General features: G+C 43.5%; 1 protein-coding gene across 3 annotated transcripts; it reads left to right on the top strand.

The window, feature by feature from the left end:
- Positions 1-468: 468 nt before the first annotated feature.
- On the top strand, positions 469-25286 carry LITAF (lipopolysaccharide induced TNF factor). Of its 3 annotated transcripts, XM_040079437.2 has the most exons (5): positions 469-484; positions 3369-3693; positions 21635-21817; positions 22196-22352; positions 22646-25286. In XM_040079437.2, exons 3-5 carry the CDS (start codon positions 21637-21639, stop codon positions 22752-22754), a joined length of 447 nt encoding a protein of 148 aa, XP_039935371.1. In that variant the 5' UTR covers positions 469-484; positions 3369-3693; positions 21635-21636; the 3' UTR covers positions 22755-25286. The 3 variants fall into 3 exon arrangements, with proteins under 3 accessions (XP_039935371.1, XP_039935372.1, XP_039935373.1); XM_040079438.2 differs by lacking the exons at positions 469-484; positions 3369-3693 and adding an exon at positions 17513-17668; XM_040079439.2 differs by lacking the exons at positions 469-484; positions 3369-3693 and adding an exon at positions 20082-20180.
- The last annotated feature ends 736 nt before the right edge of the window (positions 25287-26022 follow it).

Here is a 26022-nt window from a genome sequence, read left to right as displayed (position 1 = left end):
TAAGCTCAGCAAAGCTCCGTACGTGGTGGTGCTGCTGGCTGCAAGGCATTATCTAGGCATGTTTGATGGGCAATTACACGCCCTAGAAAGAAAATTAATAAAGATACCTGCTTTCAACTCCTACATTTTCTACCTAGTTCCTTCTGTGAATTAAAAGCCTGTATTTTGATATATGCAATCCTAACACTTAAAATTACACAGTCCATTTTTCTGTCATGAGCACATCTTCAGTAACCCAAGCAATTCATGGGAGGGTGGGAGCATTGGTATTATCTCCTCTTTTCCAGATGAGCTGGAGCAGAGTAAATAGGCTGCATACAGCTCTGAAAAAACAGCTTGTTTCAAAGGGATCCTTTCAGCTGCAAGCCATTATGTCATCCCCTCTGAAGAGCTGCCCAGGCCTGCAGCTCTGGGAGAGCCCCCAGTGCTTGTCCAGGGGCTGGCTGGACAGACTCCAGTATTTGGCTATGGCTTGGGATGCTGGGTGAGTGTCATATTCACATTGGTGCTGGAGGTGAGAGGCAGAGTTGTTAGTGATGCTGGCAAGGTGGCTATGAAAAGAGGTATTTCTCTGGCATCCTTTAAGAATCCAAGGTGGTTTTGTGCAGCCGATCTTTGTGGCAGTACAACCAAAGTTTCATAGAATGCTGTGTTCTCATGACTCAGAATACATCTCCTGCAGTCATTTGTTCAAGGCCTTGCCACTGGAGTGGAAAGCTCGCTTGTATTAAGATCTGTGACGAAATGTTACTTCCATTACTTTTGATACGTGGGCTGCATCCACTTTGTTCCGTGGCATGGTTTGGGTAAACATCCATCTGTGTGTGTGAAACACAAATCCTTTCCTAAATTGCAAAATCTGCAGAAGCAAACTTTTAAGTATTTTTGACTCCTACATTTCTTAACCCTTTCTTGTAACTGAGTAAAACTTGCTTTTTTTTTCACGAACATCTTTTTTCATCTTTATTTTAACTGGTGATTTCTCTTTCATCTACTACTGTTATTTGGTACATCCATAATAATTTTAAGGTTCAAAACATTGGCATTGTTTTTTTTCTTTTGGACAAAATGTTTAGTTTATGACAATGTGGTTTTTTATAATGAAGCTTCTCCAAATTGCTGTGTCTGTGGTGTCCAGATTGCCCTACAGATTTCTAAAGGGAAAGAAACAGGAAGATATTTGTATGTGGTTTCAGGAGAATCTAGATAAAAGATTAATAAACTGAGATTGAATGCCCTTGGTAAACAGCTGCACACTACCATGCTTAAACCCACTTGTGAGTATGTTACATTCCCCTTCAAACTATTTATTTTATCTACTGGAGGTTAATCACTGAATTAATGTTCAGTTATATGCTAATCAAGAGAAAAGCAAGGCTATAAATTAGCACTGAATTAGATGTGGTCAGGCAGCATTCTGAATTACACAGAAGCATCTGAGGAGCTCCAACCACTTTGAAGGGCAATATTCTGTATTGCTGGCAATCTTGAATGCCTTTGTGTGTTTACTTTAATATTTATTATTTCATGGTCTTAAAGCAGGTCTTGATCTTTGGTGTATTTAGTGTCACTTTGAGAGATTGGGGAGCTGTCAGAGTAATTACTGTGCAGGAGCTGCACAGTAATTTTCTGCAAATAGGTTCTTTAACTCACAACCTGTGAAAATCCTGTTGACAGCAGGGATCCTTGAAAGTATAAATTCCTTTCAGACCATGCATTTAATGGTTTGAAGAAACAGCAGTACCTTGTGTAGCTCCAGGCAGGCCCTGTGTAATGGAAACAGCAAGCTGCTGCTGTGAGATGAAGCAGAACAAGGCTACAGGGCCAGAAGTCCCTCCTGTGGCTCCCACGGCTCTCCCTCAGCCAGCCAGGGTTGTGTCCTGGGGAATGGAGGCCAGGGAAGAGCTGCTGTGCTTCCAGAGGTGGGATGGCATGGAAGCACTAGGTGAAAGAGAAAGATGACTGGAGGAGCTGATGAAAGGTCTTATCAGGAGTAGGAATAATATCTCATGGATAGTGGAAGCACTGGAGTGGAATTAGGTTCACTTTGATTGCCATACTCTAATTATTAATAGTTGTTATACGCTTGTGTCTGATTAGTAAGGGAGCTAAAGGGAAAGAGGGTGATGGTAGTTCTGCCATCCTGATGCAGATAGACAGAAGGAAAACATAACTGAGTTCACATACAGGGAATAGCTTGAATCATCTGGAATTAATCTATTTATAAAAGTTTAGAAAGATTAAAAAGGAGCATGGGTGATATGGAAGAGAACAATGTTTTGCAGCAAGGCAGTTGGTCTGGGTAGCTATAAATTGCTCTTGCTGCTGTGGAAAAACATAGATCCCATTCAACTTGGAAAGGATGGAGAAATTGATTTTAAGAGTAATGTGTGTAGTAAAGAAATAATTGCAGGAATCCAGTGAAATACTGTCTGTCCTAATGAATCTTTGCTGTCTATAGATAGTATTTTGTTTGTCTTTCTTTTGGAAGTTACATTTCAAATGCAGAAATTACTACAAGTTGCTGTTATATATATATATATATATATTTGTGGTTTGGTTTTTTTTTTTTTTTTTTTTTTGTTTGTTTGTTTGTTTGTTTGTTTGGTTTTTTTTTTTTTTTTTTTGTGAGCCTGAAAAACCTGGGCCTTGCGTAAAGGAATCTCACTTTCCACATAAGCAGAAGCATCAGTTCTAAGAAAACTCTTTGCTAGAGAGTGGAGCTGTATTTAAAACAGGGCAAGAAGTTGTGTGGCTGTCAGAGTCCAGGGCATTCCTTTGGCTGCCCTGCAAGGTCAGAGACCTGGGCAGAGAAGTCTGAGATCTGGACAGGGGGGTTTGAGACTCTGGCACAGATCCAGGAAGACACTGGCTTTGATCCCAGTCCGTGGGAAAGGCTTCCAACACTGAGAGATGAATTACAGGCCATAAGAGTGTGAAAGATAGTAGTTTAGCTTATAGCAGGGTGAAAAATCACAGTTTTAGTTTTTTTTAGTATAGAAGTAGATGGGAGCAAGATGGAGGATTTGGGGTGTTGTCTCTTGCTTCTTCTTTCTTCTTCACTCACTCCATTTTCTGTGTGTGGTGACGGTGGCACAAAGTAATTTAAGGAGATTGGGTCAGAGTAGAGATGACCTGTTTAGTATAGGTGGAAGGTATTGGCAAATAACTATAAATAAAGAGCACGTAATAATTAGTATAAAAGATAACGACCTCCCAGTGGGAGGGACAGTAGCCTGATGCCCGAGCAGCTGCACAGACCTTGGCTGGGCACAGAAAGAATTGTAAGATAAGAAATAATAAACAAAGCGTGCAACCTTGAGAAATCAGAACCTGAAGACTCCGTCTCTTTCTTGCGTCCTACTTAGGGCTTTTCAGAAGGCAAAGGACTCTAAAACCACCGTAATCTCAAGAGAATAACACTCGAGAACTGAGGTCCCTGGGTGGGCACCAAAAGGGGCACAGCAAGCCTTCTGCACACAGCGAACACCGCAAGCCCTCAGAAGATAAAAAGCCAGATGGTCAGCCCCAGAGAAGATAAGAGGAACACTTCTGACCAGAGCAGCTAATCTCAAATTCGTCCCAGACCGACAGATCTCCAAGGGCCCTGGAATCCGTCATCCTGAAACCTGCTGGTCAGCGGTCAGGACACCTCCGAGGCGAATTCGACAACAGCTGCACCCAAGCCTTTTGGTAAGAACAGTTGGATCTAGGTCATGGGGGGAGCCATTTCCCAGGAACAATTTAATATCCTATCTGCCCTACGGGGTGTGGTTTCTGCACATCCTGCAACCCTCTCCGAAAAGGAGATTCAAGCATTATTACTCTGGGTCCGTTGTAATTATCCTTATTGTGAGGCCCATGTCCTATTTGAGCCAGGATTTTGGCAGGAAGCAAATAGGGAGTTGTATCATAGTTACGAAGAGGGACAAGACAGTTTTAAAGCTCTTGCCCGCAGCCAGAGTCATGTTGGAAGCCATTTCGCGTACTGGCAAGGGATATCCCCACTCCGCGTACTCGCAGAGTAATGGGGAGAGAGAAAACAGCGTTTTATCTGTTGGCCACCAGCCAGCAGGAGGGGAGAGCCAACAGCTTTCCCTGGGCAGTGTTTTATCTGCTAGCCACCAGCCAGCGGGGAAAGAGAGACAGCAACTCTCTCCGAGTTTGATAACTCTTCCCGAAGGGGGAGGAGAGACCCTCCAATTCTCACCGGGTTTGCTACAAGCGGGTTCGCCACAAGCCCCAGAAGCCAAACAAACACCAGTCCCAGGAAAGTTAAAACTTATAATCCATCCCAAGAGGAGATGGATATGCTTCATTTTGAAGCAAGTTCCGCGGACCCAGTACATTTGCCCCAGGAGGGGGGGAGGCAGGTTTGAGACAGAGCCCACCTCGGAGCCCCTTCACCCCCCCACAATCACCGCGAAACAGTGTTCCACCGCTCCTTCCCCTTCCCGCTCAGGAACAGATCGGTAGGGATGGAGAGGGAGTGCGTCGGGAGAACAAGTCCCGATCGGGTCGGCAGCGGAGAGCGGGACCGCGGCACGCACCATCCCGGCCAACCCCGCCGGGGCGTGGAGCGCGGCCGAGGGCCGTGGGGAAGCGCACCGGGTCGGGACGGGGCGGGTCGCGGCGGAGAACAGTTCGCGGGTTGGCGGGATCGAGGCGTTGGGGGAGGCAAAGCCCGTGCCCGCAGCTCAAGTTACGGGAAGTGGCACAGACCAAGCTATAGCTGCGTCGCCTCGCGGGCGAGGTGCCAGGACGGGCGGCGCCAAGCAGGGCACTGCAAACCCCAGACACACTCGCGGCGGGTGCCGGCGCCGTCGCGGAAAGGGCTGGGATGGAGCCCAAGCCGCGGCCTCGCCCTGGGCGGGGCAAACCCTCACGGCGAGCGAGATAAGGCGGCTCCTGGGCGTGAGCGGGGCGGGGACCCTTGGCCAGGCGCCGCCAGGCCGGGACAGGCAGAGGCGGGGCAGGCAGGGACGGGGCGTGGCCGAAGCAGAGAGTTTCCCCAAGGTGCCGCCTCCACACGACCAACGTCACTGAGCCCGAGCCCGCCCACCAGCGGCGTTCTGGTGACGGCACAGCCTGCTCGCATGGATTCGGAATCAGCTGCTGCATTTTTACCCTTGGGCGCACGTCCGAAATCTCACACGATTCTGCAGATGTACCCAGGAACTGAAGACCTTTTGCAAGCCCGGCGTCTGTTGTCAGCGGTGCTGGAACAAGAACCAGACCCGCAGTGGCCACTTGCCGGGATGTCATCGCCGCCGAGTGGCGGGGTGCCGAATTACAGCAATCACCGCGAATGCTGCACACAGCAGGTGAAGCGGCAGCGCCACTCCGTGACGGAAACCTTACATTGCACCGCTTTTTTCCAGTCTCATACACAAGGCAGACTTAGCCTTCAAAACAGCAATTCCAGCAAAAACAATTAGAGCCTTTGTCGACCTTAGAGGACCATAGAGCAGCTCAGGCAAAACAACAAGCGGAACAACAAGAAGTATCCATTACTGAGAAGTATCCATTACTGAGAAGCATCTATTACTGATGATGACATGATTCATATCACTGCTTCACAAGGCATTCCTATGCGGACAACAACAACCACTGGTCTGCCAAGTCATGCACAATCACATCTGCTGTCCAAGGATTTGATGAGATGGTTTCTTCTACAATTTCAAGGAATAACTTTGGAATCCTGCCAAGACTTATCAGCCCATCTCCCTCAACTTCTCCTTTCAAGAAAAGCTAGCCAGGCTTCTTTTGAACCCACTGCACATACTCCTTCATTTGTTCTACGACTACCTGCTGGGTCTGCGTTTTCCTTTGAATGTGCTCAGGAATCACATACTGCACAAGAGTCCCAGGTCCCCATTCCTCATCCAGGAGAAGGGCAAACACCAAAAAATAGTCTCCGAGAAGGAAGGGATCATATCTTAGCAAAGTGTGGAGAAGCCACAAATACAGGCAGATCCTAAAATGGGAGAAGCAACATCAGAGCCTCAAGTACAGCAATTGACTCCAATATCTAAGGAGTCACAGGTATCTCGTGCACAGATAACCAGTGCAACAGATTGGACTGAAATAAAAAAAAAGAAGCATTGAAAGAAAAAAAATAAATTGTGAGATGAAGCAGAACAAGGCTACAGGGCCAGAAGTCCCTCCTGTGGCTCCCACGGCTCTCCCTCAGCCAGCCAGGGTTGTGTCCTGGGGAATGGAGGCCAGGGAAGAGCTGCTGTGCTTCCAGAGGTGGGATGGCATGGAAGCACTAGGTGAAAGAGAAAGATGACTGGAGGAGCTGATGAAAGGTCTTATCAGGAGTAGGAATAATATCTCATGGATAGTGAAAGCACTGGAGTGGAATTAGGTTCACTTTGATTGCCATACTCTATTAAAGCATGAACAAACTTGGAGAGGCAGCTGGATCGTGGATGGATGGTGTGTTCACTTTGTTTGACCCTTCACCATTGTGGAAGGGATCTTTAAGAACAATTATATACATTTTATTAGGGCTTGTAATTTTTCTCATGATTGCGCCGTGTTTGCTTCGATGCATACGGCAAGCCATGGACAGGGTTGCAAAAGAGGTGTTTTTGGTGCAAACAGGAAGGGGAGATGTCAGAGTCCAGGGCGTTCCTTTGGTCGCCCTGGAAGGTCAGAGATCTGGGCAGAGAAGTCTGAGACCTGGACAGGGGGGTCTGAGACCCTGGCACAGAGCCCAGGAAGACACTGGCTTTGATCCCAGTCCTTGGGAAAGGCTTCCAACACTGAGAGATGTATTACAGGCCACAAGTTTTACACAGTTTTAGGTTTTTTAGTATAGAAGTAGATGGGAGCAAGATGGAGGATTTGGGACATTGTCTCTTGCTTCTTCTTTCTTCTTCACTAACAGGAATTAATCTCATTTTGTCAGTGGCAGCTGTGTGCAGTGCAATTCGAATTACTTTGTTACAGGGCAGTTCAGTAAAGGAAGCAGGAAACTAAACTTGGGTACTCAGACTACCAATGTTTGACCCATCAGCTGTCCCCTCACCCAACCTTCTCATTCTCAAGGACCTAGGGGGGTTCCCCAAGCCTGTAAGCCGACCTGGTAGATACTTAGGAGCACTTCCTAGCTGGAGTAAAGCACAGGAGTGCAAAGTAGGAGGTGGAGGAGTTATGGTTGTATGCAGTTGTATTTCTTCACTCTCACAAAGTCTGCTTTACCTTGTGTAAAATGAAATTTGGTCTCAAGTTTCCCTAGTCTCTTTAGTTTAAAGGTTAAAAAGAAAATGCCCCTAGTGCATAACTGCTTCTCTCACTGCACTTCTGAGCACTTTCACAAGTTCTGTAGAACTGTTAACCTTAAAATAAATTTCTTCTAAGTGTCATTTCCACCTCACACTCACTACCAGCCAGTTCACAGCTCAGAGCACTTCCTGTGCACTGGTCCATTGTAACTTCTGAGTGTCTCTGTGCTGAACTGAGAGATGCCCTTGTTGGCATTACTTGAAACCCTCTCCTTTCACTCTCAACAGTCTGAGCACCCAGGTGATTTCTGCTCAAAACTTCAGCTGTGGCAGGTGGAGGAAGCAGCACTGACACAGAACAACCCTTGCCCTGCAGCACACAGGAGATTCTCTGCTCTTTTTCTGTGGCATGAGCAAGAGCAAACAGAAAGAGGATGTCAGTATTAGAAAGGGACCTTGTTTTGTGGGAACAGTGTTGTACTTATTGCACCTGTTGTACTTGCAGCACTTCTAATTCCATGAATTTTAGTCACTTCATGTACACATTGCTGAAAATATTTCCTGAGTGACGCCTCAAACCCCCTGTTGGCCTCTGAGGCATCCAGTACAGTTGTCCATATAGCAGGAATTTTTCTCTCCCTTGGAAGTTTGCCTGTAGGACACAGACCAAACACCTTTCAGTTTTCTGGAGAGGCAGCAAGGGGCAGCTTCCTTCACACTGCTTGAAAGCAGATGGGTACGAAAGCCTGCCCAGTTGTGTTGGTTTAGGCTAATTCCAGTTTGCAATGACAACAAGGCCAGTCTGAAGGGGGGAAAAATGAATATTGAAGGATTTTATTTTTAATCTGAACAGACCTGTGAAGCTTCTGAGAATCTGATGCTTTTCAGTTACCAGGTATGTAGAGATAAATTCTTCTAGACTGTTATTAATTTTATCATCCTGTGAAGTACTCTTGCCTTCACTCTGAGTCTTTCAGGTTTGGTCAGTCCTTTAAACCCTCAGCCCTTTCCACTCTTGCCTGCTTCTCCTAGGCAGTAGGCTTGTAAGAAATAGATTTTCAGTAAGGTTGCAGTATTTCTCCCTGCAATGCCTTTGGCTCTTGTCTTTGACTTGGTTCCAACCTGAAATCTCAAAGAGAAAAACTGGTTCCCCTGAATGACATTTTCTATTTTCCGTATGAACTGAAGTCTGCTTCTCTCCGGGGCAAGCAGATTTTTGGATTATATAAGCAAACTAAAACAATAATTACAGAAAATTACAGGTTTTCTTCTGTGCTTGCCTAGAAGGATAAAGAAATTAAGAAGGATAATTACCATGAAGGGGTTTTGCCCCACAGAAGTTACAAAGCACGTTTCTGTGTCAGTCCCTTCTGGATACAGTGCCTGCCATCTTGTGGACAAGCCACTATGTCTGAATCCTTGAGACAAATATTTGAAGACCATAATATTTTGTGTGTGTGATAAAATTGATTAATTATTTGTAACTCAATGCAAACAATCTTTCTTCGTGAAGACTTATTTTTCAATTGAAGTTACTTGAGTTTGTTTGGTTCCCTTACTTTTGAGGATGCTTTATTTCCTCTGCTCTACTTGCTACCAGCTGCAAAACTATCAAATGTAAAATTCTCTGCAGTTTTCTGTTTAATTAAGTTTGAATCAATTATCTAAAATGTTAATCTGAGAACCAATCAGAAGTAATTCTGAGAAATCTGTCAATTGCTACATGCCAACAATGAGAAAATAATTTTAGAAATTCCCTTTCTTCAAATCTGAAAGCAAAAATACACTTCTTATTATGGACATAAACAACTTGGACAAATATTTTTATTTGAAATTAAAAATATTCTTTATTGATCTATACTAGCTTGATTCTTTCTTGGTAGAATGCAAATGCAACTCTTTAGTGAGTGAAAAATCCTTTCCAAAAGCAATAAGGATTCATTTTATGGGGAAGGCTCTCATGCCCCCAGTATTTGTGAAAATATTATGATTGCTCAATGAGATAATTTTCCTTTTGTAAAAATCCTTTAGGGACAGCCTACTGCTTGTTTTTCTAAAATTTATGTTAAATGTTCCCAAAAACAAGTATGTAAAATTTTAAAAAATTGGTTACAAAGATGATGGTTTTGCTGTTACATTGAAAGTACAGTTCTAACAAGAAACAGGTTCAACTCTTGGTGTGACTTAAAATGTAATTTGGACTCAATTTTTTGTTTAAAATAAAAAAAGGATCGTAATTTAAATTTGATTTAATTAATAAAAGTGGACTAATTGTCACTACTGGTATCTGATTAAAGAAACATTAAGGTTCATTGTGCTGTGTCTGCCCTACAGGTGAGCAGAGCCATTCCTGGCTTTAGTGCAGATGTTCTTGCTTGCTCCTGCAGGAATACCCTGCAGGAATACTGGAGAGGTGGCAATTACCAAGCTCTCCCACCCCTAGGTGTGACAGAATTAGTGCCACGGAGGAGCCAGCTCCTTGTAATGGATTTGTGAGGCAACTCTGGAGTGCTGAAAGCTATCGAGGAAGTGGCAAAGTGGCTGGGTCAGATATACAAATGAGGGTAACGTAAGCTGCTCGGAGAACAATCATCTGGGACTTACTAAACAATCATCTGGGACTAAACCCAAGTGTTGCAAGTGTTTGAAGGTTCTAAAATAGCTGGCTCTAATGACGATTAATGAGGTTGTGCACAGTGTGATAATCATAAGGAACTGTGCTTACCAGTGCTGGACAGTTATTTATGAGCTGGACTAAACCGAGGCATAAATTTGCAGAGAAGCAGTTTATTTTTAGTTACTGTTAGATTCTGTTGTGATTGTGTCACAGAACACATGATTTTGCTGCAGGGCAAATTCAGAAGGAGCTGTGCATACAATCAAGACTTGCAGAATCTCTGCACCCAACAGATCAGCCAGCTCTCCACAGCCTACGTGAGGCTTTCTAGTTCACTTATCTTTATTACTCGTCTTTGTAAGCGTATTCAGTTTACTGATTGCTTCGTTTATCATAAAGGATCAGTCTGAAAGACAAAGGATTTATTTCAAGTGAGGAGTGTCCTAAACATTTGGCATCCAGTGTAACAAGCCACTCGAGGCTGCACGAAAATTTGGAGAAGCGTTTTCTTACTGTGTAGCAATGGCTGATGAGATTGCATTTCACCATGATTAGTCATTTGTTCGGTAAATGGCTGTTAATGCTCACATTGCTGTTGCTATTTTAGCTCTGTAGCTATGATACTTTGCCCAGATGATAAGCTTCCTGGTTTGCTGCTTCCTACACACAACCAGTTTCAAGTGACACAATATGACATATAATGTCTGAGTTTGTGAAACGGGAACTGACCCCTTCCGAACTGAGACTTGAGACATTCACTGAAGTAGCTTCAATGAAAGCAGTCCTGCCAGAGGTGAGGAACTGAAATGCTAAACATAATGTCAAAGCTATCCTCAAATCACATAACCTAAGTAAAAAACCGTAGAAATTATAAACCTATACATCATTCAATATCAATAACTCATAAAGTGAGAGGAGAGTAAGAAAATAAATGATTATTAGAGTCTAGCTTTGTACATAATCTGTGAGTGATGCTAGAAACAGACTTTAAGAGAAGTGGACATTTGAGGCCTGAAGGAAAGCCTTATTGGATATCTATGAATTTTTAGTAATATGGTCTCAATCTTTATACATAATTCTGTATTTCTTGCCTGTATCCCAACTAGATCATAATAATTCTGGTGTCCAGATGACAGCTGTGTGAATATTGTATCAGAATTATGCACAAGAGAATAGTGATCATTCCTTACTCACTTTAGATCCACCGAGTTGGATCAAAGCACTTCATGAAAACATGTCTGGCTGCTGCTTCAAGCAAAATAGCAGGAAGCTTCACTTTAAGATTTAGATCAATGATTTCAGTGGTCAGAACACAAGAGCTGGCAAGGCTGATTTATGCCAAGGTTATACCACAGCTTGGCCAAAGAGCAGGTCAGGCATTATTCTGGAGGAAGGGATTTTTGCACCACTTCATTCAGCAATGACATCAGAGCAGTGGAAATCATGCTTCAGTTCTGTCTACAGGAAAAGTAAGCAGGGAACTTTATTTTTAAAATCACATCCTTCCTGTACCGTGTCAAGGGAGTAGGAAGATGAATTTGAAAGGTAAATGGTTGGAGAATCATAATTTTTCCTCTCTGTTTTGTTATGGCATTAACAGATAATCCATCAAATAATGGATGACTTAATCAGGACAGACCTGCTGTTTTTAAGGGTGAAGCTTTTCTATCATAACCATTTCTTTTGGTTGTTCATACTAGGAGAACCATTACTGGCAGTGAATGGTTATTCTCCATGTAATTCTTTACATGAAGTGCCAAGTGTTCTGAGAAAAAGAAATCTATCATTACCTCTTTTGACACCACACTTCTGTCTCACTCTCTAGGGGAGATAATATGATTTACATACTTAAATATTTTGCTGTATTCTATGTTGCAGTCTGGAAGCTGTTATTAGTTGGTTTGGACTTGATCTTGAAGGTCTCTTCCAACCTAGATATTCTGTGATCCTGTGATTCTGTGATGATCAAATAACACTATGGGAGTTGGTAATTAAGAAGGAAGCAATGCTAGAAGGACAGCAAAGTACTAATATTTAGATTTGGATTAATTTCACAATGTTGTCAATCCAGTGCATTCCTGGGGGATCATTTGGAGTTTTAGACTTGTTGTACTGCTTCTGTTTAATGTGGTAAATCCATTAATATTCGAATCTTTCGTAAGCATATTACCCCACATACGACCAACATTTGTAGATGAAACGAATCGGTCAGGAAAGCTCAGCTTCAAGCCTGGCTCACCAGAGAGCACTGTGCAGATGTGTCTGAGTGGCTGGTCTGAAGGGTATTTATCTTCAGGACGGAGTTTCTGAAAGGGAGGGTGTAGACATAGTTGTGGTCTACCTATTCTCTATCTCTCTCTTTTTTTTTTTTTTTTTTTTTTTTTTTTTTTTTTTTTTTTTTTTTTTTTTTTTTTTTTCCCTCTTTTCTCCTTCTCTTCCCTCTATCACAGAATTTATTTGGGGATAGTCAAACTTGAAATTATTAACTCCCAAATGAACACTGCAAAGCCTCTATCACAGCTTTTTAGATTATTTTTAAGCCAAGTGCAGAAACCAGCATTCAAGGTAACCCACCTCCTAGCACCTTTGATCCCAGGCTCTGCTCTCACTCACACAAGCAAACTCCACCACAATTTCCCATGAATTTGGCGCCTCTAATGTGAGGTTGTTTGACAACAGGACATGTTGGGAGAGTTGGTTATATTGAACAGAGCTCACCCAAGCAGAAACAGTACAGCAGGGTTACCCAGGCCTGTCTCTGCAAGCTGTTAATGATGGAGTAGTTAGCTCTGAAGTATTTTCTGACCTGGAGTTTTGCAGTAATAATACAGGAGAGGAAGTATATTATGGTTGTACTTAGTTTTAATCGTTGCCGAAGGTTTTATGTGCACTCATTCAGAAGCAGCCTAGAGGATAAACTCTGTTGTCTGCATAGTGAAATCAGAAAGTGCTGAAGTTACCAGTGAGTGGGTCTGGAAGCTGATGAAACCCTTAAACTCTGAGTTCAGCAAAGCCCCTGAGCTCAAGTGGTTCCTTTAGCTATTGCTCCTCTGCCCAGCAGGGTTGGAGATGACCATGTGGAAGCTGAAATTAATTTATCCTGCACCAGTCTCACCAGTGCTTTGAGGACACCTCAGCAATGTAAATCTGCATTTTGCACTGAAGTGTGGGATCTTCTTGTCATCTTTGAGGCTTCTCGTGTGAACTTCAACACTTGTATCATTGTACTGTTGAAATTGTGTTGGAGTTTTGTTTTTGTTTGCTCAGCAACTTGAATCAGCCATTGCAGCAGCAAAGGAGAAAAAACAAACATTCTTTCAGATTGTTTGGCTTAATGTATCTACCTTGCTTCTCTTTAAATCTGTCTTTGTACATGGATTATTTGTACATTGATTGTTGGTCTGAAACTGCATTCTGGTACAACTCCATAAGTATCTAGTATTGCTGAAGTGATCAAAAGTCATGGAAATTCTTATCTAGCGTCAAGAAATCAGTATAGGCGAAATGACATACACACATTTAAAAAAATTATTAGTATGTGTGCAAGTCCTGTGATTTCCAGACAGGAGAAATTTAAAGTGAGATTAAGGTTTACTTATTTTACACGTTATTGAGAACATGTTACAGTATGTAAAATACGGCTAACAGGCTCTTAAATGTACATCAGCTTTTGAACTTCATTTAGCTTCTTTTACAGAAGTCTACTGCTGGAAAAGCAAGGGCTAGTAAATCCAGCATGCAATTATTTTTGGGGCTAAACTGACATCTGCTGGTGTTCTGCAATAGCATGTGTGCAATCAGTGTGATGACAAAATATCCACTGTATTCTGTGTACATTTCCAGGGCTGTCAGCAGCCCTGGTGATGGCTCAGTAAAGCAGAGAGAAGCTGAACAGTGAGTAGAGCAGGTGGGGCTGCTGATCACACCGTGCCACGGGACTGGGGATGGAGCAGAGCTCTTCTGTTACATCCTCTGCATTTGTATGCCAGGCTTCTGAAACTGCCAGGGACCCTTTTGTCTTACGATTTTTTAAAAACTAGTTATGTTTATAATCTCCAGGTACGCAGTTCACGGGGAAGGGGAGGGACATAGGATGCTGTATCAGTTTATAGCCCCATTTCCTCATGCACATCCTGAGCTGCCACTGGCTGTGTCCCCACCCAGTCAGCTGGCGTGCTGCAGGAAGGGGACTTCTGCAGGTGCCAACGCGCAGGTGGCAGCTTCGGGGAAGCTGGGTGGCTTTCCTGGGGGCCAGCCCAGGTAGGTTGTTGGGCTGCAGCTCTGTTCCATTAGAGCAGGAAATTTGGCACAGAATAATCCCACTTGTGTTGGAGATCAGAGGGGCTGAATGCAGCTGGCCTTAATTTCCTTTTTTTATCAATTTGGCACTGTAGTCTGGTTGTGTTTAATGAGAACATCCACAATCTCAGATGCACAAATAGTGCTACTTATTGAAGCAACAGGAATACAGATTAGGAATTGCGACTGATAAATGGTGTTACTGCATTAGCACCAGCCAATGGGTAATTAAGCTAAGTCAGCTTTGAGCTAAATTAAAAATCCACTTTTTCATTACACTTGACAGATAATTAAGCTTAGTTTCACCCAGGTATGGTCTGACACAGAGACACAAAACTTACTAAAGGGGCATCTCTCCTTTGGGGAGGAGAGAGGAGCAAAACCATCCACTTGTCTATGAAATGGGCTCATATTCTCATCCCCTGCATGGAGGAGTCCAAATATCAATTTTATATTTTCAGATAAATGGAGGTGAGGCTGTAGTCAAATATAATTGGTTACCTCTTGCTTCCATCTTAGTGAGGAGGAAGGCACTTTCTCAGTTGTATGTTGGTGCAGGTTTCATATGTAAATGAGAGATAAATGAGGGTTTTGATTATCTTTGGTCAGTTAGGATTAATGGTTGAATCAAAGGCAGAACAGAAACATGATACTTCAGTATTGCTTCCTCCTCCACTCAGCTGAGGCAGCAGTAAAGGTCATCCCACCTTTGTTTGATCATCTTTACTCCTGTATCAACATTTTACAGTTGCACATCCTCATCAAAGAATCATGGAACAGTGTGGGTTGGAAGGGACCTTTAAATATCATTTAGTCCAAGGCCCCTGCAATGAGCAGAGACACTTTCAGTAGACCAGGTTGCTCAGAGCCCTGTCCAACCCAGCCGTGAATGTTTCCAGGGGCATCCACCACCTCTCGGGGCAAACTGTGACAGTGGTTTACCACCCACATTGTAAAAGCCTCCTTTTTTATATCTAATCTAGATTGAACCCTTCTTCAGTTTAAAACTATCATATCTCTTCCTGCTGCAACAGGCCCTGCTAAAGTTTGTCCCAAATTTTCTTGTAGGCCCCCTTGAAGTACTAAAGGAACAGTAAGGCCACTCTGGAGCCTTCTCTTCTCCAGGCTGAACAACTCCAGCTCTCCCAGCCTGTCTCCATAACAGAGGTGCTGCAGCCCTCGATGGTCACCTCTGGACTCGCTTCAGCAGCTCCATGCCCTTGTTAGGTTGTGGGCCACAGCAGCCCTGCACGTGGAGTTTCATGAGAGTAGAGCAGAGAGACAGAATCCCCTTCCTCAGCCTGCTGGCCAAGCATCTCCTCACAGGACCAGATTTCTACTTCTACTAAGGCCTGCAGTGTGTGGATTAGGGGCTTGGGGCCCTGTCTCCATACCAGTGTGGGAGCACACACTCTGCTTTAGTGAGACACTGGACTGGGAGTCCTACACTTTACCCCAGACACCACGCAGTGCTTAAGCCTCTCTCAAGTCAGGTGTAATATAAGCAAGCACCTCAACTCGTGTCCTCACTGAACCAGCCTCATCAATTCTCCACAACAAACCTGCCATTTTTTCCACAAGAAATTTGTGAATTTTTCACTGAGAATCAGGAATAAAACTCCTTAACACCAATGTAGTATTAAGAAGCATTGTAGTATTAAGGGCATTACTTTTTATGGTGCCAGATGGACAGGACAACTCTGCCTAAGGTGCACACTTGGCTCAGGATGGTACAAGTATTTATTAGCAAGGATATACATATTCCTCAGAAAAGTGTTACAATTTGTTACTTTAGGTGGCCACAGAGCCCATTGACTGGATTGACCGAATTGTTCCACTGACCACTACACAACGTTCCATTAATTGTGACTTCTGTGTAATTTTCCACATGCTTACAGGCACTGTGGTGACCAGGTTAGCCACGGACTGGCTAAAGCTGATGCTTCTTTTGCCCAGTGGATTGGAAAGGCAGAATTAGCAAATGGTGAGCAGGGTGAGAATGAGGATGGATAGTGAGAGAAAATACAGTCACGTACCAGTACTAGGGCAAAAAGGAGAAATGTTATTGGGGTCCCCAAGGAGGAGCACAAGCTGGCCTAGGCTCGATGCAAAACACAACAGTGAGAGAACATGGCAGCTGGAGTAAGGCTTTCAATTGAAGGTCATGCCTTATTTCACCCTGGGAGCTGTGTTCAGTCATGGCTTTTCTCCTGTGGCTCCTAAGCTGCTCATAGCCACCTGGGGAAGGGGATTTAGTTAGTAAGAGAACAATTATTCCATTTTAGTTAATCCAGGGCACCAAAGCCCAAATTGCTCATGTTCTGCTCCTGAGAAAAATAATATATAATGCGATTTCTTGATAATGGTGTAAATTTATTCACCTCTAAGGCTAGCTTTTATTTCAGTGCTGATGAGTCACACTCCACACGCCTCTCCCTGTTCCCCCCAAACTGGGGGACTGGAGTATTCATGCCCTCAATACTCTCAACATCTGATGACATCCCCAAGCACCCATACTTGCAGGTGATTCAGTAAATTACTGTGACTGCAGAGCTTCATGTTGGGTTTTTCATCACTTTGGGTAAGACCTCCTTTTATCCTATAACACCTGACTCCTTCTCCAGGATGGGCTTGAATTGAAGCTTTACGTGTGTTCTTTAGGGCAAGGTTCAAGAAAATATTTAAATACAAAAATAGACTTGAACAGAGTTTAGATCCTTTCATCCAGAAGGCCTTATGAACTGTCCCTGCTGATAACCCACAGGGTTTATCAAGTCCCTTCAGTCTAAGGTAGATTCACACAAACCAGCGTGTGAAGCAGTCCCTTTTGAAGCCCGTTTAGGGATCTGGTCAGAATTTACTTTTGTGTTATCTTGGAGCTGGATAGAGGAAGGAGTGACATACTCTTGTGTTTTCCAAAGACTGAATCCAATTCAGTTGCTTGTAAAGGCACTACCTAAAATCACCGAATCTTGAACTTGAAAGTTTTGTTGATCATTTTATGTGTTCTTTTATGCTGAACAGCAGGTCTGAAATACCTGCTCTGGTAACATATGGGGTATTGTAGAATTAGAGAAGTGACTTCCCTGCAGTGTTACAGAACACGGTGCTTGGCTGCGCTGCTGACGGGAAAGTAGATTACTGGTTTCATCTGAGCGAGCTCTTGGCGAAAGCCGCGGAGTTCCCGATCGCCGTGACTGACTGCGAAATGCCTACGAAATACAGGAGTGCCCGTAGTTTCACAGGCTTTTCCCTCTTCCCTTCCCGCCCCGCCGCGCCGCTGCCGGGAACCGCTGGCTGCGGGGGAGCGGCCGAGGCGGCTCCCGGGGCAGGGCCGGGCCGCGGCCAGCGCAGCGCCCGCCCGAGCAACCCCCGCGGCGCCCGCTCGCGGCTCTAGGGGGAAGGGGAGGAGGAAACGCGGGTGGGGACGGGACGGGACGAGCCCTGTGACGGCGGCTGCACCCGGCCGAGCGGAGAGGAGCGGAGAGGCGAGGAGGGCTGGCGGGCACGGCTCGGCACGGTAAGGGCTGTGCCGCTCCGCCCGGAGCCCGGCGGTGCCGCGGGCAGGGCGGAGCGGGCGGGGGGGGCTTTGCTCCCGGGCCCCAGCGCTGCCCCCCCGGGCCGCTCCCAGCGCTCCGGCCCGGCTGCGGGGCGGGGGAGAGAAGCCGCGGCTCGGGGGCCGGTCCCGCCCCGCAGGAGCCCCCGGGGCGCCGGGAGCAGGTTGGGGATTCACGGGCCAGCGGTGTCCCGAGCGGCCCGGTCCCGGTCCCGTCCGGGAGAGGCCGTGGGCGACGGCTCCTGCACTCGGCGTGGCGGGCGGGGGCCGAGCGAAGCCGGAGTTTCGCTTCCCCAAGTGCGGCTGGCGGAAGGTGGCCCTTCCCTCGGGGAATGCTCTCGGGAGCCGCCCGGCACAGCTCCTCCCGGACCGGCCCTGCCCTGTCCCAAGGCGGGGGTCACTCACAGGAGGCCACTCACTGGATTATTCCGAAACTATTGATTACCTGGGAGAAGTAACACACTAACCTCTGAAATCTCTCCTGCCAGCAGTGCGGTACTATTTCTACTTTGCCAGCATAGCATTCAGTGTGACCTCAATGCCGTTGGTTCTTCCTGAAATAATATGTCAAAGTCTTTCTCGTTGTGATTACTGAATTTTATTCTCTCACAAATGCCTGAGAAATTTAAACAACTTTGAGATAATATTTCTCAGCAGTTTGGTAAACTAGGAGGTTGTTGTCCAGAGTTCAGATGAAGTTGGTGGTCCAAGAAAGCGCTGTTAGGACTTTGCACTGCAAAAATCCGAGTGCTCTGATAAACCTGTATATCCTGCTGGGCTGTTAAAAAAATAACCTTTCAGCTTGTATTTTATTCTCAGTGTTGTTGACCAGTAGCTGTCTTAGGCTCTGATGTGTAGGGAGCCCTCTAAACCACCCGCGGTGTTGGAGGGCAACTTGGGATTTCTAGTGAAGAGGACTGTGTAGGAATTGTTTAATTTAAGGATTGTGTCAAATTTTAGCAAGAGATTAAGAGAAGGGCACCAACAGATTTGTTTGGCCAGACTAGGTTAGGATAGCTGTAACTGTAAGCAGTTCTTTACTGGATGGGTTTTTGGTTGGTTGGTCTTTGACATACCAAGCAGAGAGGTGGGCTATTGGCTTCTTTCTCCCTTGTCCCCAGCCTAATTGTCAAGACCTGAAGTGTGAAACACACTTGCACATTTGCACTGGCTGAATGAAGTGATGGTTCAAATATATCTTCAAAATTGACATTTACTGCAGAAGGGACATTAGAAAAATCAAAATGAAAAGCTGAAGCTGTGGTTACATCTACAGTGCTCAGTATTTTGAAGAGGCTTTTTTGTGGTCCCGCTGTCATCTTGATGTTTCTTAGGAATTTTTGTTTGATAGATAACTTGGAGGGATTCATACATGTTTTTAGGTTTTTACTTTTCACTGTAGTACTTTGTTGGTGTTATTTGTGCTACAGATTTGAAACTTTAGAAAAAAGTGGTCCCACAGTTTGCTGTGAGGACCTGAGACCTGTTCATGTTTGTCTTCAGAAAAAGAAAAAGTGAAAGTGCAGAAAAAGCACAGTGATCACGTATAAATTGAAATGGTCATTCAAAAACACTTAGTGGTAAGAAATGAACGTGCAACGTAATTTAAAAATAAGTAAATACCAAGACTAGAAGTGTTCATGCTAGAAGTTATGATCATTTTGAAATCTGAGAAAGGGTGTTCTTCAGTTTCTTTGAACTGGCTTGTCAGTGAAGCAGAGCTGAGCAGCAGAAGTAGCTGTGTGTTTAGCCCCACTTGACAACTGAGCACCACACAGCTGCTCACTCACTGAACCCCTGAAGAAATTGGAAGGGAAGGGAAACTCATGGTTTGAGATAAGAACTGTTTCATAATCAAAATAAAATAATAATAATAATAAAAAATTAATAGTTGTAATGAAAAGGAAAGTAACAGAGAGAAGTACAATCCAGCAAGTGAAGCAAATGAGAACAATTGCTCACCAACAACCAAGTGATGCCCAGCCAGTCCCTGAGCAGTATTTCCCTCCCAACAACCTTCTTCCTGGTTTTATTGCTGAGTGTGATTGCTTTATGGTCTGGAATCTCCTTTGGTCAGCTAGGGTCAGCTGTTCTGGCAGTGTCTTCTCATGGCTTCTTGTCCAGCCAAAACCAGCACACTGAGTGGGGGCAGTAGATCATGATTCAACTCTGCAGTTTAGTCACAAGGAGAAAACTTCTCTTTTCTAAAGAAAACATAAGATCAATTTTTTTTTAAAGTATAGCTGTGAAATACTTGTTATGACAAAAACTTACTGAGTTTCAACATCTTCGGCTGCTGTCTTGTTCCCTCTTCATTCTGCCAAAGCTGTGGTGTGAGTGTGAGAAAGGTGGGAAGGAATCTTTTTGTCCCAGGCTCACCACAATTATTGCTGCAGCACCTGTAGCCACGTCTGTTCTTCTGTACCAGCTCCTGAGTTTGTCCTGGCCACAGGGCTACTACAAAACCCACACTTGAGTGAGTACACAATTCCCTTTCTAATACACCTTTCCACATGTCTGCTAAGTCTGCTGGGAACACTGTGGGACTCCTGAAATATATAAACATTGGTGTTGCCGGTGTATCTCAGGCCTCCAGTGCAGCAAATTAGTCCTGTGTAACCTGGAAGAGTGAACCTGTGACAAGTTCTTTATGGAAGTGTTTATAGACTTCACTGAAATCCTGATGAAGGCTGTGTTGTGTGAGGAAGATAAGCAGCAGTATTCCAGGGACTTTTCCATGCTCTGGAGAGTAGAAAGGCTTGTGTTGTTGTTGGAAACTTGTGTACTGGGTCTCACATGAGCTTTGTGTGGATGGAGTGGCACCAGCCCTAAACAGATACTTACACCTGAAATTCTTTGTCTTTGCATGTTGTCTTTTTTCTTTGTCATGTTGTACCTGCAAATCGCATCAGTGCAATTTCCCTTCTTTTATTCATAGTAGTGCTATGGGTAATTGGAGCTCCTATATAACTTTCATAGCACCATAGGATTAATATTCCAAATACAGGTCGTCTTTCCCAGATAGTACTGAGTGAAAAGACTTGCGTGTGTACTGAGGGATCCTATGTACGACAGCAGAATGGAGCGTGGCTCTTGGAGAGCTGTCTGATGGTCCTTAGGAGCAAGGGGAAAAGGCAGGTGCTTGGTCAGCATTGATGCCGTGAGACCTTGTTCCACGAAGAAAATGGTGGGCAGACTATGGGAAGTGGGTAGGTGGGGAGGAGGAGAGGAAGTCTGCATTGAAACCACAGTCCTTTCTTGGCAGTGGTTAGCATTTCTATCCTCTGCAACAAAATAACAATTGGTGGAGGAAAAATTGCACTGCAAACCTATTAAAATGTTGCTAACAAGCAAAAATGACAAACTTAGACATATTTGATAGTTGTAAAAGCTTTCAGTTTGGTTGGACGTGCTTAATTATTTGGATTTCTTTTCCCTTCAGTATAAATACTTCTTATTTCAAATTACAGCAGAGGTAAATAGTATTTTTTAAATATTTAAGCTTCACCACAAACCAAGCTCATGTTGCTTAGCAGTTACCGTGTGGCCTATCATACTGTTCAGTTTTTCAGGTGAACAAGAGGGATTAGAAATAGTGTTCTTGGAGAATTAGGAGACTGCTAGATAGTTCAGTATACTAATAAAGATGCTCCACCTCCCTGCTTTAGTATTTTTATTTTATAAAGGAAGAATTGATGTTGGGACAAAGTGTAAAAAATTCCCAGTGAAAAGGAAGTGGGAAGTAGGCAACAACAACAACAGTGAAATCAAGATTAACATTTAATACTATCAGAAACAAATACCATCCAATTTGTTTTATGATGACAAAATTTCCTTTTAATCTAGTTATCTTCTTGCTGTTGAGTTGAGACTAATTATTGTTCAATTGCACTTAATAAATAATGCCTTATGATTTTCTCTATGTTTTAGATATGATGTCTGCTCCAAGTGGCAACGCTGTCCCATCTGCACCACCTTCTTATGAGGAAACCGTGGGAATCAATATGAACTATCCTCACCCCTATCCTGTCCCTGGCCCTGGCCAGAAGCCAGATGGGAAGGGAATGAACCCTCCCCCACACATGGGACAACCTCCACCAGTAAATAACCCCGGTAAGCCTCCAAAACTCTTCTGAACCTCATGTTAAGGTGGTAAGTGGCTGGGTAATAGGTCAGAAGATGAAATACCGTGGTTCACAGGTGTTCACCACCTGCCAAAAAATACTTTTGAAGAGAATAAGGTGAATCAATTTTTGTGAATCCCTCAGTGTGCACTGATATCAATAACATCCTTTGGCTTTCTGCAGTTTTTAGTGCAGCTTTATTTTTAAGACTGTGTATTTCTACATTAGGAAATGCCGTGGTGATTTCTCTTGTTGTGTATTTCATTGCTCTGAGCCCTGAATATTTCAGTTATACCTGGTTTAGAGGAGGTTGACTACTACTCTTTTTCCTGTTCCTGATGGAGTGAACAGCTGTTTCTCTGCTCAGTTACTGTTCAGACGGTGTATGTGCAGCAGCCAGTAGTGTTCTGTGACCGCCCAGTTCAGATGTGCTGCCCTTCCTGTAACCAGATGATGGTGACACGTCTCTCCTACGACGCAGGAGCTTTGACCTGGCTGTCATGTGGTGGCCTCTGCTTGCTGGGGTAGGTCAACTCTGATTTGCACTTCTACCTTGACTTTTTTTAGCTCTAACGTACAACTTCGCTTTCTCTGTGTGGGATCTGAGCCTTTGTGGTTAGCCTATATCTGCATCTGTATCCTACAGGACCTTAAAGCAGTTCTGGAGCATTATGGTAATGGACTCTGTAGCCACGTGTGTTCTTCCTAAAGCTTATGGCACCAGTTTTACTGACTGCTTTTGGACAAAATACATTTTACCTTCTCGTGTGTATAAAAAGTGGTAAAGCAGTGTTTTTCTCTTTTTTTGCCTTTGCAGGTGTGTAGCAGGCTGCTGCTTAATTCCTTTCTGCATTGATGCCCTAAAGGATGTGGATCACACCTGCCCAAAGTGTAGTGCTCTTGTTGGTTCTTACAAACGTTTATAGGCAGTGTTCAAACATTGGTTGCTGACTTTGTTTAGCACCTCTACAAGCCCTCGTTGAAGCTTCATGGAGACTTCCTGTTTTTTTCTGTGCATCCTGTCACTGGAAACCAATAAAAAGTAATGTTTATTGCTAGTTGGTTTGAATATGCATTTGCTTGAGAGGAGTCCCACTTAGGTCTGTAAGAAGCATACCTAATCTGTATGGGCCACTCAGTCCAGCACCAGTGGAGGGCAATGGAGTGTTTCCCTTTTTGCTTTATACAGAACAGGTTGGTGATGTTCTTCAGTTCATCTTGTCTCAGGCATGTTGCATTGTTTGCATTGAGACCGTGAAATCTCAGCACAGAACAAGAGGAGGATGTGTATGGAGAGCTGTTTAGGCTCATGCTTTGACAGCAGCACTGTTTACAAACTTGCAGGGAATTGCCTCAGAGACAGGTGCTCCTCTTTGGAAAAAAAGAAATCATTTGTTGTCGTCTTTTCACGAGGACTACAATTAATTTTAAAACTTTTGTAGTTGGAAGAGAACCAAACCTAAAGGCTTCTTCCTTCTTGGTGAAAGCTTTTCCACTTGGAAAACTCAGGCTGTTGTGCAAATGAACTATGACTGATTTTAGTATCTGAATTTTCTTTCCAGTTTCAAGTCTAGTCATGTTTCTGAAGTAAAGATAATTTATATAGAAGGTATTTGTTCAGTAGTTTTTGTTAGGCTGCAGGCTTTCTTACTGCTGATAGAAAGTCTGTGAAGTGTTTTCTTCACCCCAGTGGAAATGCCCAGAGAGCCTTGGTTAGAAGATTGGAAAACTTCTTGTACATTTACTTAAGTCAGCTGATCGATCATAAACAAACCTCAGCCTTATCTTAAGTCTTGAACTGCACCTGAAACACATAAATAAAACACCTGGACTTTTAGTTGTTGATCTGCTTGTTAATTATTGTTTCTTTTTTAAGAAGGTAAAATGTTTGTTAAGGAGTTTTTCTGATTTTTCTAAATTAAATGAAAGATGAGTTCTGCTTTTAGAAACTTAAGCTGGATATGCTTATTTAAGAGGATAATCACAAAAAATTAAGGAGTGAGGCTCTGAAGGTTAAAATAATTTCTGTGTCATAAGCAACTTGATTAAACAACATTTTGATGCATATCACTGAATCACAAAATCAAGTGGGTTGGAAAAGGCCTTTGAGATCATGTCCAACCTGTATCCTTACCAACAGACTGTGGTGCTGAATACCACAACCAATCTTTTCTTAAATACCTCCAGGGACAGTGACTCCACCGTCTCCCTGGGCAGCCCATTCCAATGTCTGAGCACCCTTTCTGTAAAAATCTTCTTCCTAATGTCCAAGCTAAATGATAGCTGTCCAGAAAAGGCAGGCAGATATTTAAAAAAGGCTGTGTTGGTAACAGTGTATTAATATCTGTAAAAGTGAAAATCAAATAAAACAAATAAAAAATACTGCATGTAGTGTTCTTGCCAAACATGTATTCTGTAAATATTCGGTATAAGTTAGTTTTTCAAAAGTCTTTCAGTACTTTAGGTTTGAAGTCCAGTAACTTTGTGGATCACGTATGATCTCTAGGCCTTGTCTTAATTAGGTTTTGTAAACTACTGCTGCTTGTGAGTCAGTGTGCAAGTGATTTAAGAGCTTCCCTGTGTATTTGGAAAAGGTTTCTGGTCTTCATGTGCCCTACATCACCAGCTACTAACTGGAAAGAAGATGATGGAGATAAAAAGCTGCTAGTTTTGTAGCTTTCCATCTTGATGATGTGGTACCAACAAGTGATTTTGTCTGCTGGGGCACCACCACAGTGCTCTCCATCTTCTTGAAGGGCTTGGGTGATGCTGCATTGAATTTTCTGTACTGGTGACACAAGCAAGTCCTGTGCCTTACTGGGAAGCAGAGTTCCCCCACTGGGTGTCACAGAAAATGTGCTGCTTTTCAGTTTATTGTCAGAGCAAGACAGAAAGAAGCAATGAAGCTCACAGTGTTTCCAAACTTGGGATTTGCTTGCGTGGTGGGGAGGGTTTTTAATTCTTTTAGTGCCCCGTCAGTCTGGCCTGGATAATCCTGCCATATATTCATTTGGTAAGTCTTCCACTTGTTATTCCCTTAGCTCCCCTTTTCTCTCCAAAGTGATGGTTGGAAAATCTGAGGTGGTGGCGCCAGAATGCAAAACACCAAATAAAAATGTTTGGTTTGATTTATGTGCACAGTCCGTTGATTCTCTTTAAGTTCCTTGTATGGATTGAGAATAGGACACAATGTTGGCAGCTCTTCCTTCTAATTCAGAATTCTGCAAAGCTTTCTGCTGCCCCTTCTATAGTTGTGTTCCCTTAAACGCAAAGCCTGTGTTTGTTCTCTTGTGTATGGAATGATCTATGGACTGTACCTGCTTTGTTGAACCTACCTTGGACAAACAAATGCAGGATATAATTTGCTTTGTGTGAAAGCACTTTGTGTTTGATTATGTTGAAATTACTGTTTGTTTTTAAAATTGACTCTATTTAAAATAAAAACTTTGTCTTTCCTATCTAGTGCTTCTAATTGGAAAATTATAATATTTGGAATGTTTCCAAACACATGGATGGCTGAAATGTTACGTGCAGAAAAATAATTACAGGGAGAAATTTTTCAGAGTCTCACCTGGGCCAAGTCTCTGATAAATGGCATTGTCTGCTTTGAAGACCAACTGTCCCACATAGAGCCATGCTGAAATTTATTTTTTTCCTACAACCCAGGTTCTAGAAATATTTTTTCTATTAAAACTGTTGAGTAAAACTTTCATTTGCAATGCAACTAAATAAACATATATAAATGTGGCTCCATGTTCACATACCAGGAATATATATCAAATATCACTGTATTCAGTAGGAACGAATCCCTATTAATCATGAGATAATACCCTACTTTCTTTCAATGTCTAAATTTTGTGTTGGTTTGTTTTTTTGAGGTGCAGAAAGTGCAGGAAGGCAAGGTTAGTACCTCAAAAAAATCTGTTTTAATGCATTGATATTATTTTTATTAAGCAGCTTTAGGGTTATTTTGGTAGAAAGTGAATGTTGTATGAATAGTCTTTCCTTGGTGAGTAAGATGCAGAAGGAGCAATGCTGACTTTATGGACTCAAGCTGTTTTCACACAGGAAGAAGCACAGGCCATCTGAAATCCTCCAGCCTCACATTACAGATTCAAGTAGAACCTTCCCTGCACACACCGTCATGAGCTTTCCAAGATGACTTTGCTTTCTGTTTCACTTTGACAGTGTTAT

Source organism: Hirundo rustica, chromosome 15 (genome assembly GCF_015227805.2).
Source record: "Hirundo rustica isolate bHirRus1 chromosome 15, bHirRus1.pri.v3, whole genome shotgun sequence".
NCBI classification, from domain to species: Eukaryota; Metazoa; Chordata; class Aves; order Passeriformes; family Hirundinidae; genus Hirundo; species Hirundo rustica.
Note: the sequence above shows the minus strand (reverse complement) of the source record. Positions and strands in the feature narration are given on the sequence as shown.